General features: G+C 40.6%; 1 protein-coding gene across 1 annotated transcript in view; it reads right to left on the bottom strand.

The window, feature by feature from the left end:
• Window positions 1-12,538, bottom strand: part of ppp4r1l (protein phosphatase 4, regulatory subunit 1-like) — a 61,532-nt gene that overhangs the window by 40,570 nt on the left and 8,424 nt on the right. The window contains exons 3-5 of the mRNA XM_052031712.1: window positions 11,657-11,789; window positions 3,514-3,620; window positions 263-405 (exon numbers count right to left, since the gene is read on the bottom strand). Coding sequence (XP_051887672.1) covers window positions 263-405; window positions 3,514-3,620; window positions 11,657-11,789 — 383 coding nt within the window. The remainder of the gene's footprint in view (window positions 1-262; window positions 406-3,513; window positions 3,621-11,656; window positions 11,790-12,538) is intronic.

Here is a 12,538-nt window from a genome sequence, read left to right as displayed (position 1 = left end):
GAGAGGCTGTATGGCCTCCTATTGTCCCTATTTCTTGGCCAATATAAGATCCGGCCCTCTCATTCATTCCCCCATTCAACTTCGAGGCACATTTTTATGAACACCACCAATATTCACCTAGTTCCCTATATTTAAATATGTTGGTTCATTGATGTCAGAGATTATTGGCAGCTGGCTGTGCATTTCAGTTACTTTGACAAGAAATACAGGATTTCTTAAAATAATTATTAAGAAGTTATGTCAAGCAGCTGTGTTTCTTTACCTGATTATTGGGGTCAGTGAGGTATCTTACAACCACAGGCACCAGATACTTAGAAAAAGCCGTCGGGAAAGATGGCCGGTTCTCCTGGAGGAACATGGCGAGGTGTGGCACTTGTTCCATTAATTCAGCACGTACAGTGGGCTCTGTAGGTGAGAAAGTACATTAAGAATAGGTAATACCTCTATAGCTGCTGAATTTGGTATGTCACCACAGGCTTCTGCAAATTTCTGCAGATGTGCAGTAGAGAGCATTCTGACTATTGCATCACCACCTGGTATGGAGGCTCCAATGCACAGGATCGCAAGAGGCTGCAGAGGGTCGTGGACTCAGCCAGCTCCATCATGGGCACAGCCCTCCCCACCATCAACATCTTCAAGAGGCGGTGCCTCAAGGTGGCAGCACCTCAAGGTGGCAGCATCCATCACTAAGGACCCTCACCATCTGGGACATGCCCTTTTCACATTACTACCATTGGGAAGGAGGTACAGGAGTCTGAAGACCAACATTCAACAATTCAGGAACAGCTCCTTCCCCTCCACCATCGGATTTCTGAACGGTCCATGAACACCACCTCATTATTCCTCTTTTGCACTATATATTTATTTTTGTAACTTAATAATTTTTATGTCTTGCACCGTACTGCAGCCACAAAACAACAAATATTACGACATATGTCAGTGATAATAAACCTGATTCTGATTTATAACACATCACCCTTATGGCACGAGAGTTAAAAATCAAGGCTGTATTTTGTCTGTCGTTTTCAGACTAGAAAGATGTAACTTGTGGATTGCTCCAAGGATCAGTTCTTGGTCCTCAATTATTTATATCAGTGACTTTTAGCGGGGGCAGAGTGCAAGGTATCCAAATTTTGTGATGACATTAAAATGGGTGGGAGAGCCTGTCACAACAATAGATAGGTTGAGTGAGAGGGCAAAAACCTAGTAAATAGAGCTTAATGTAGGAAAGTGAGAGATCATTCATTTCAGAAGGAGTAATCAAAAAGCAAGCCATGCTTTAGTCCAGTAAACCTTCTCTGAATCGCTTCTGACATATTTACATCCCAGCTTAAATAAGACCACCAATACAGCACACATTACACCAGATGTGGTCACATCAATGCCTTACATAACCAAAGCATAGCCTCTTTCTGAAATTCAAATCTTCTTGCAATAACCAATAACATTGTTAACTTTCCTAATTACTTATTGTACCTGCATACTAGCCTTCAATGAATCATGCACTAGGTAGCCAGATCCCTTTGCAATATACTTTCTGTTTTCCTTCCAAAATAAACAATTTTTCATTTTCCCCACATTAAACTCCACGTGCTTGACCTTTGCCCACTTATTTAACTACTCACTCATTTTCTACTCATCTTATCATCATCAGTAAATTTAGCTGCCATAGTACCTCTGGATCCTTCAATGAAGTCATTTGTATAAATTGTAAAGAGTTCAAGCCCTAGCACTAATGCCTGTGGCACGTCACTCATTACAACCTGACAAACTGAAAAGAACCATTTGTGCCTTGTCCCTGTTTCATGTTAGCCAACCAATCTTCCATCTATACTCATGTGTTACAGATAACTAAACTGATGTTCCCTATTTATTTAGACATGAGAATGTTGCTTACAGTTCAATGTGTGAGCTCTGTGCGATTACATGTTATTCAAAATATTAACCATATTCTTTAAAAAGTTAAAATGTTCAAATAACGTTTGGAAATAATTACTGGCGTATCTTCAAATGGTCAAGTTCTTAAAGGAAATCTGATCAGCAGTTATTCTGAAACTTTGTTCAACATAGGGTACAGCAAGTAAGATACTGAGTTCCAACTATTGGTGCAGTGACTTTGTGCTGCATCCTGAACACCACCACACACCATCAAGCTTGCATTGGGCCTCGTTGTAATAATGCAGGCAGTCAGGCACATAGGTCAGAATAGGATCGAGACAAAGAATTAAGGTGGCAGATTACAGGAAGCTCAGGGTCACTTCTGTGGACGTCATGCTCCACAAAGTGATCAGCCAGTCTGCATTTGGTTTCTCCAATGTGATCTCTATTGTGAGCACCAAATGCAGTGTTGAAGAAGTGCATGTGAATTACTGCTTCAACTGGAAAAATTATTCAGGTTGCTAGAAGGAAAATAAAACAACGAGATTGGGAATCAACTCCTGACCACTTGTACTTACAAGCAGCAGCAGTAGCATGCGAGAGCGCAAGTTGAGGATTAGGGTAATAACTAAACTGACAGAGCAAGGAGCAAAACGAGGCTCGGGGGAACTCAACTGGCCCATCAGCCTCTGCATTCAATGGATCATCCTTTAATTGCCACCAGCTCCAACAAGATTCCACCACCAGACATATTCTCCTCCCCTTCCATTTCACTGTTTTGAAAGGACTGTTCCCTTCACGACACACCGATCCACCCTACCTTTCCCACCAGCCACTTCCTGTCCTGCAGCACCTTCCCATGCATCTGCAGGAGATGCAACACCTGTGCTTTCATCTGTTCATTTCCCACCATCTAGCAACCCAAACCATCTTTCCAGGTGAAGCAGCAATCCACGTGTACTTCTTCAATAGTACTGCACTGTGTTCCGTGCTCACAATAGAGATCACAATGGAGAAACAGAAAGCAGACTATCTGATCGCTTTGTGGAGCCTGTACTCGACAGGAATGACACCGAGCTTCCTATTGCCTACCACTTTAATTCTCTATCTCACTCCTACTCTGACCTATACGTTTGTAACCTCCTGCATTGTCACAACAAGGGGCAATGCAAGTTTGAGGAACTTCCACTTGGATATGTTACACCCTCCAGACTTAATAGCAAATTCTCCAACTATGGGTAGCTTGTTTTCTCTGTCTGTACCAGAACTGGCCATTTCCACTGCAAGTCATCCATCCGTGATTTTGGTTCAGTTTTTCCTCTCTCCATTAGTACAGCTTGACATGCTGGGCACGCTCCACTGCTCTGTTATTAGCAATACATAACACAAACAAAGCATAATGGCCCTCCAAATGCCTCCATCAACCCACTTAACTGGCCTGACCCCATCACCGATATTCCCTTCATCTTATCCATCCTTTCCCCCAGTTTGTTTGTAATGCAAAAATAATTTGTTTTTCCCCTCTTTTCCAGTTCTGACGCAGGGTCTTTGATCTGAAACCGAGTTTCCAGTATTTTCCATTTTCATTTATAAATTGCTGGCTCGTCATTGAAGAGAAACTGATTAACAACATACCTGTATCTTCGGAGAGTCTAACAATCGTCTCCATAACAGCCATGAAATCTTTCTCGTCGTCACTAAAAGCTCGCAGAACATCCAAGAGCCCCCGAGCAACAATCTGCCTGTTCAAGATGAAAATGCAGCCAAAACAAAAAGCTTGTTATTTAGGAAGGAATTATTTTCAAGCACAGTGAATTTCAACTTGAGGCAGCCAGCCCATTCTAAATTTTCCTCCTCCAGAATATTTTGGTTTTTGTATCATAATCTGCTTTTATATTCGTCAGAGCATCTACTCTTGCCTGGAGAAATGTTGGTAATAAATAACAAATGGTATCTTCCAATTGCTTTAGTCACTTACTTTTCTTCTCCAAAGTATTTCAGTCGAACCTTTACAAAGTGACATATTTCATTTAAAACAAAATCAAGATTTTTTTAAAAAAATATAAAGCACATACACACATATTAATCTGGCTCAAGTAAAAAAAGTAACAAATAATGTTTTTTCAAACAAAATATACATGTTTCTTTCATTAAGGAAAATGACATTTTGATCAAAACCAAATGGTTTTCTCAGATTCCTCATGACATTACTTTTCTCTTTCCAACCCATCAAAGAAACATATATAAGTAAACAAGCTTATGTGTATGACTGGATATACAAAAGGGGCAGCCATTAAATCAAATCAAACTTGACAAAAATACCACCTAACCTTTGATTTCAAAAAACAATATGTAGCAGTATTGTTATTAATCAGTTAATTTCTAATGAATAACAAGGATTTAACATTTATGTGTCTCTTTGGGAATAGAAAAGCTGCTGTAGATACCCAACACAAATTCTGGGAACATTCAACAGCCAGAATAGTGTATAATAAAATAAAAGGTGCCCTTTTTCCCATAGCTCCAAAGAACTCTCAGCAGGAGTACTAACGCTTTGTATCCATAGGGGCCTCATGAGCTCCACGAGTCCTCACAGGCAACAAATTACAGTTAACTTCCCAAGTTTGATCAAGTAGGTCCTGATTTTAGACTCATGCACTAGGACCGGTCCTTTCAAAGCCTCCAGTCACAGAAGTTCAGACAGGACAAACCTACATTAAGAATCCGAAATGGAAATAAGATTAAACAGACTAGACTTTATTACCCCTTGCCTAATAGGAATAGCAGTTAACTCAAAGAACTACTACAATCTAAAGTCAACTTGTCCCATTCACTTTAATTTGATAGGAGTGAACCAAATTGTGCTCAATAGTTCAGATGCACTGATCTAAACTATCCAGCTATCTCAGACTTCCCTTCAACAGGTACAATGAGCCAATAATAGTGAATCATGAGACCTTGGACCGGCAGAGATCTCCTTGCTTCCCATTGTTTCCAGCTTAAGTTTAGAACATCACTGGAGGAGAAATGGCAGGTCACTGGTTTAGGTTGGGGCCTCCTTTAACAATGAAAAGTGAGCAATAGAATAACCATTTTAATGGAACCGAAAAGTATTGGAGGCTGGGGGGTAGTAGGAAAAATAAGTTAGTTCTCTCAGTGTTGAGAGGAGAGAACGCACCAGAAAAAAAACTCAGAACCCACTTTTAAGAAAATTAATGCAGGAGATTATAATTTGAAATTTAGAAAAAAAAACAGAAAATTCTTCAAACAGCAGCATATATCGCCAAAAAATGTGTCAAATTTGTTCTGGTATTTCCACAATTTTAAAAATATGGATATTTAACGAAATGACCTTCTCAGACAATGGGAAGTGTCAAAGGAATGAAGGAACAAAGTAAAGTGAAGATAACAAGAGAAAATTGAAAAAAGTGCATAAATCTAGTCAGAAATGATTGATAAAACAGTCAATCAGATTAAATTAAGTAGAGATCAACTGCACCATCCAACAATTTATTGGATTTCAGATTTTTAAGCCATATTATGCCACAACTTGAACCTCTGCATCTTTTTTTACTCCATTGAAGTTTTATAATGCAATTTCACTGCTCGTCAGCTGTGCTTGAGATGTTACCCTGAGAACGCAACCGATTTAAAAAGGGTGACAATAAGGAAGAATTCCCAGAGGGCCATGGGGAATCTGTACAGCTGAGGTAGAGAACAAAGAGCAGCCAGGTACACCTGGCAGAACCTGCAAGGCAGGCCATTTTGTAAAGGCTGCAAAGGATATACACTATTTATTTGGGAATTCATTACAGGGTCATTAAAATATGGTGCAGTAGATTTCCTTTAAACATTCCCTTCTTCCTCATCGATATTCCAAGTTGGCCAGTGGTGTCATGCAAAGCAGGAAGTGCATCAGCCAATTTCCACACACCAAAAATCCCACAGACAGTAATACGATATCTTGTGACGATGGCAGGAAAACATTGACACCTCGGATAATTCCACTGTTCTTCAAACTGAAAGTCTGTTCTAACACTGCAACATTCCAAATGGCTGCACATGTGTTACAGACTAGGTTTTCTAGCTCAGAGTCCAAACCACATCATTTTTAAAAAGGAAAAATTGCAAACAGAAAATTTTCTTTCACTTTTAAAACCATGGAGCCACGTGAATACCTCGTAGTGACGTGCAAGGAACAGTCAAATTATCAAAAGTTTACATAAGTTGGAACAGCTGTCACTTCTCAACTATTTATCCAGATTCTTAGCATTATAGTTAAAGTAAATTAAGTAGTTTTAAAAATAGGACATTCCACTTTAATTAGGTAGGAGAACCAATAATTTTAAAAGTAAATATCTTAGGGAAAGCTGTGGAAAGGAGTGTGTGACAACAAGTCACAAGATGAAGTGATGCAGAGACGCAAGAGATTCTGCAGATGCTGGAATCTGGAGCAACACATAAAAAACGCTGCAGGAACTCAGCAGGTCAGGCAGCATCCATGGAGGGAAATAAACAGTCGACGTTCATTGTGCAGCCTTTTTACTCCAAACACACTTTTTTTTACATTTTGATGCAAATCAGCATTAGCAAGCAGATAACTCAGACAAATTGCACCCAAAACAGTGCCACACCATAACCATCATGCTGTACCCGCTTACTTTTAGAGACATTCTAGCTCATTCTTCCATCTCCTCCAATAACCACTCATGGGAATTACCTGCAAGGTGCATCAACTGCCTTTTTACCTCCTCCAGAGTCCCAAATACATTTCACCTGTGCAGAACTGATTATCTTATACTTCCTTCAATTTAATACATTGTATTTGTTGTTCATAATATGGTCTCCATATGGAGAGACCAGACACAGACCACTGCCATTCAGTCTCCAAGAATGACCCTGAACTTCCAGTTACCAATTATTTTAATTCTCTATCCCCCTCCCAGTGTGATCAGTGTCTGCTGCCTGACACACCAGTCCAATAAAGTTGATCATCAGCTCAGAAAACAGCACTTCCATCTTCCAATCGCATGTTATAACCTGTAAGATTTTAAACAGGAGTTGGTGATAATAGTTCATTAAAGTGTGTATTAACACAGAATAAGTTCGAGAAGCACAATGACCAATTTAGTCAGAAATTATACTATCTGCACAGAATGCGCTAAAGCAGGAATATGTTTAAAGCTGATGGGCTGTGAAGGTCAGGGCATGATCTAGAGAAGTGCTGAACCAGTGTTACATTTGAAATAGATCGATAACTGGGAACAGAACATAACTAGAAATGTTTGAATACCATAGTCCATTTGCTCAAGTAAATTAGGAGACAGAGAATCATGGGGGGGGGGGGATTGAAATATCCATAAAGTACCTTATCACTGGGGCAAAAGAGATTTGTATCAGAGTGCAAGACACTAAGTATGAAAGTGACAGATAAACATTAGCTCAGTCTACAAAAGAAACAAGGGTGATAAGGAATAGATTAGTCTAGACAAAAGATGTGGTTGATAATAAATAAAATGCAAGATCTATTACTGAAATAACATGGAATAAGATAACTCAGGACATTAGAACATAACAGCACAGGAACAGGCCCTTCCACCCATCATGTCTGTACCGATCTAACGAATCCCATCTGCCTGCACATGGTCTGTATCCCTCTATTCCCTGACTGTTCATGTGCCAGTCTGAATGTCTGAATGAAAGTTGCTATTGAATCTGCTTCAACCACCTCCACCAACAGCATGTTCCAGGCACCTACCACTCTCTGTATATTTAAATAAAACTTACCTTGCATACCTGCTTTAAACTTTCCCCCTCTCATCTTGAATTTATGCACTCCACCTTGGGGAAAAGACTGACTATCTACCCTATCTATGCTTCCCATACTTTTATAAAATTCTGTCAGGTCTCCCCTCAGCCCCTGATGCTCCAAAGAACAATCCAAGTTTGTCCAACCTCCCCTTATAACTAATGCCCTCCAATCCAGACGAGCCTCTTCTGCACCCTCTTCAAAGCCTCCACTTCCTTCCAAAAGTGTAGCAACCAGAACAGCACACAATACTCCAAATGTGGCCAAACCAAAGTAGTATACGGCTGCAACATGACTTCCCAACTTTTATACTCAATGTCCCAACCAGTGAAGGCAAACATACCATACACCTTCTTTACCCCCTTATCCACTTTTATTGTCACTTTCAATGACATATAGACTTGAACTCCAAGATCCCTTGGTACATCAATGGTACTGTCATTTACTGTATACTTTCCTTACATTTGACCTCCCAAAATGCATCACCTCACACTTGTCCAGATTAAACTCCATTGTTAGCTATCATGCAAGATCAAAAACACAGCTAGTAAAGACACTGCCTTACAGCACCAGAGGCCTGTTCAATCCTGACCTCAGGTACCGTCTGTGTGGAGTCTGCCTTTTATCATGTGGGTTTTCTGGTTTCCTCCCACATCCCAAAGACGTGTGGGTTAGTGGGTTAATTGGCCACTGTAGATTGACCCTAGTTTTTGTGTGAATAGTAGAATTCAGGAAAAGTTAAAGGGAATGTGGGGAGAATAAAAGTAGAATGTAGGGTGGTTGATGGTCGGCGTGGATTTGGTGGACTGAAGGGCCTGTTTCCATGCTGCATCTCTCGATGATCCTAAGTCTGAGAGAGTGGAAGTGAGAGAACGAAGGTAGGTGACTGCCAACATAACACAGCAAGACACAGTCACCGGAAGAGACACCACAGAAGCTGCAAGGAATGTGAATATTGTCCTTGTTTAGCATTACTTTTTTGTACTGAATGTAAATTACTTAATAAATTAGTTGTGTTTAAAAACCATATACCTGTACCCACAGTGGTTTGTTGTATTCATGAACAAGTTTCGGTTAAGTAATCGGAATCGTGAAAGTAGGAAAAACCTATAAATATTTTACCATTTTTCTCCACATCAGGACATCAATGAGCAAGGAAATTGGTGAGCAAATGCTGCTCAACGACCCCTTTCGCCACTTGGCAGATAATTGAAAGCAGACTAGGTGGTAATTGTGCAAATGGATTTGTGAACAAGACATAACTGAGCAACTATCCAATAATGTGGAAAGACGTCAATGTTATAACTATAACTGCTTGGTTAATTGCATGGCTAGTTCTTCAGTACTACAGCTGGGATGCTGTCTGATCTCATAGCCTTCCCTGTATCCAGTGATCTTCGCCATTTCTTGATATCATATGAATCAAATTAGCTGATGACTGGCTTCTGTGATGGTGGAGTCTCAAGTGGAAACCAAGATGGATCACCAACTTGGCACCTCTGGCTTAACATGGTTGTAAATACTTCAGCCTTGTCATGAGCTCAGACGTGCTTACCCCAATTGCTGTTGAGGATGGGGATATTCACACCCCCACCTTTTAGCTGTTTAATAAGCTACCTTCAATCACAGATAGGACTGCAGAACTTCAAATTGATCTGCCAGTTGTGAGATCACCCGACTCTGTGCATTGCATTCTGTTTTTGCACAACGTAGTCCTGTGTTGAATCTTAAGTATGCCTGGTCTGCTTGTGGTATGCTATCCTGCACTCCTCATTGAGCAAAACTCAGTCCTCTGAGGGGGATATTTCCATACCATAAAGGAGATGACCATAAGGCCCATCAAGCCTATCCCAGATCTCAGAGAGCAATCTCAACAATCTCATTCCCCCACTTATTTTCCCCACACACGCACATTAAGACCCGCATTATTTTCCTGCCAGTCAACCACATCAGGGGCAATCTACCTTGGCCCAATTAACAGAAGAACCAGCACATCTTTGGGAAGCGAGAGGAATTTGGAGCACCTGGAAGAAATCCACACAGTCAAACAGACAGCAGAGGTCTGAATTGATTCTGGGTTGCTGGAGCTATGAAACAGCTCCACATCTTGCACTGTGACTGTGCCAAGCCATAAGGTCACATTGTGCTGTGTTCATCTCTCCTGCTAGTTCACGGCATCTCATGCACGTCCAGTACTGAGCTGCCACATCTAATCTGAGTCTATATTGTAGTGCTATACAAGATGTAGAGTATTCTCAGTATGAAGTCTCCACAAGAACTGTGGTAGTGGTTCAGGAGTGATCCAGCTCAGTCAGTGGTGGTACAAACAAACTAGTCTTGGTGGGAGACATTGAAATCCCACACCTAGAGTACATACTGTGTCCCTGTTACTCTCAGTCCTTCTTCCAAGTGTTGTTTAACATGCAGGAGCACTGATTCATCAGCTGAGGGAGGACAGTAGGTGGTAAAGACAATTCTTTGTCCATGTTTGAACTGAAATTTCATGCAATCAATGTGGAAGACCCCCAAGGATGCTTCCTCTCACTTTTATATATGTTCTACCCTTTCTGATGAGTCTGTCCTGCCAGTGGGAGAGAATGTACCCAGGGAATGTCGCAGGAGCGATCTAGCACATTGGCTGTAAGCAATGACTCAACGAGGATGACTATGTCAGGTTGCTGCTCCACAAAACAATGGAACAGCTCTCTGAACTTGGACACCAGTCGCCAAATGTTTATGAGGCAGACTTCACAAATTTGTCCAAATTGCTGCCTCGGTCAACGTTAATGGACTGTTCCGTTCTATTCACTTGTTGTTTCAAACAATCAGTTACAACACAACTGAATGACATGTTAAGCAATTTCAGAAGACTGGTTAACCACTTGGTGAGCCTAAAGTCAAATAAAGGCCAGATCAGGTAAAGCTAGCAGATTTCTTCCATTGACGAGCACAACAAAATGCAGGAGAAAGCAAGAGAGAACATATCAGCATGAAAAAAAGAACTGTTGCATGCAAGTTTAGCAGTAAGAGTTATCAAGTTATCTTGGATAATGGACTATACGGTCAACAATGGTGGAGCAAAAGAAAATTAATCTGTGCAAAAGGCTGGGGTTGGAGGAACACAGAGATCCAAGGGTCACAGCACTGATGCAAGTAGAGAGACAGGATGAATCCCCTCTCTCAGGAGATTGAACACAATGAGAAATTTAAATCCTGTAGTGCATATGAGAAAACAAAATGTTATCCATTGGACCATTCAAAAAATGGTATTTTAGGGTGACAGATGGTGCAGCTGCCTCACAGCTCCAGGAATCTGGGTTGTCCTGACCTCAGGTGGTATTTGACTGTAGTTTGCACATTCTCTCCATAATCACATGGGTTTTCTCCAGGTGCTACACCTTCCTCCCAGCTCCCAAAGACGTGCTGGTAGGTTAGTTGGTGACTATAAAAATATCTTTTAGTATAGGTTAATGGCGAAAAAGATCACAGTAGAACTGACAGACATATGTGAGACACTAAGTTGTAGGGCTACAGGGAAATAAGGAAAAGGGTAATAGGACTAATGCGACTGCTCCTCTTGGAGCCAGCATGAATCCAAAGGACTGAATAGCCTCTTTCTGTTTAATAATAAGTGTAAAGTTATTATAGCTTAACAGAGTGATCAAAATTCCAATTAACTTAAGAATTATATTCTGAAAAAAAATTATTTTTATTCTAAAAGTACTTGACATCTCTAGTTTAAACCCACATTAGTTGCATACTTGGTGTATACAGTAAAGTTCAGGATTTAGCTAATATCAGGAAATAGTGCTGAAAACAATCAAATCTCCAGGCCATGCATATTCAAACAGCACATCTGCTGAATAAGCAGCACATCTCAAACTGAGGTGCATGGCTAACAGTGCTGGACTGCCACAGGTTGATCAACTCTGCAAAACTGTCCAAGTCTCTGTAGCAAGCTCACTTTACCTGTTAAAGACATTGGCACTGGCAGCATACTTCTCCAATCTGGAAAGAGGAGTCAGTTCATCTTGATTTGGCAAATCCAAGAATGACGTTATCCTTATTCCATCACTGTCTGTGTTGTACTCCTCAAACCCAACTGTAAGTCAAGAACAAACAACATGTTTTATCATCAACATAGCTACCCTCTTTAAAAAGTTTAGGCAAATAGTCCCAGCAACTAATGTTCAAGTAACTCGAGAGGAAGGTTTGTGCAATAGAGGGCAACCACCACAATTTCTCAAATCAAAAACTATAGTCAAGTTACAACTTCTAACACTGCAGAATTGGAGAGTGTTTTACAAACACAGTAAACAGTTCAAAAATGGGATGAAGCACCAGCAAAGCCCCAGGACATTAGAAATAATAGGGCAGGGTGGGGTGGGGGGGTGTGCAGAGTACAGAAAATTGGCATTGTTGTTGCAATACAGAATTAAACCCAGGATGTCAAAAGCAGAGATATCCTAAAATCTAGAACTAGTTAGGGAAATTATTTTTTGAAACTTGATCTCAGTGAAGTCCCCTACCAAATAGACTTTCACAACTTGTTTTGCAATACCGCAGTCATCTGAACTCCCGTTATCTGCTTTTGACCTCAAGGACCAGCAAGAGCTAATGGCCCAATATGGTTCCATTATGCAGTTCTACTGCCAGCAAGATCGGTATGTGCTGCAACAACTGATCAGTTAGCTCACTGTACCCATTGCGTGAATCAGATACTCAGCAACAAGAAGTTTAAAACTAGAGAAAAAAAATGCATCAATGAACCATTTTTCAGATCCCGAGTATGTTCCAAAGCCTTGATGAATTACTTATTCTTTGAAGTGCAGCAAGTACATAGGCAAAGGC

Source organism: Pristis pectinata, chromosome 16 (genome assembly GCF_009764475.1).
Source record: "Pristis pectinata isolate sPriPec2 chromosome 16, sPriPec2.1.pri, whole genome shotgun sequence".
NCBI classification, from domain to species: domain Eukaryota; kingdom Metazoa; phylum Chordata; class Chondrichthyes; order Rhinopristiformes; family Pristidae; genus Pristis; species Pristis pectinata.
This window is presented reverse-complemented; position numbering and strand designations above follow the sequence as displayed.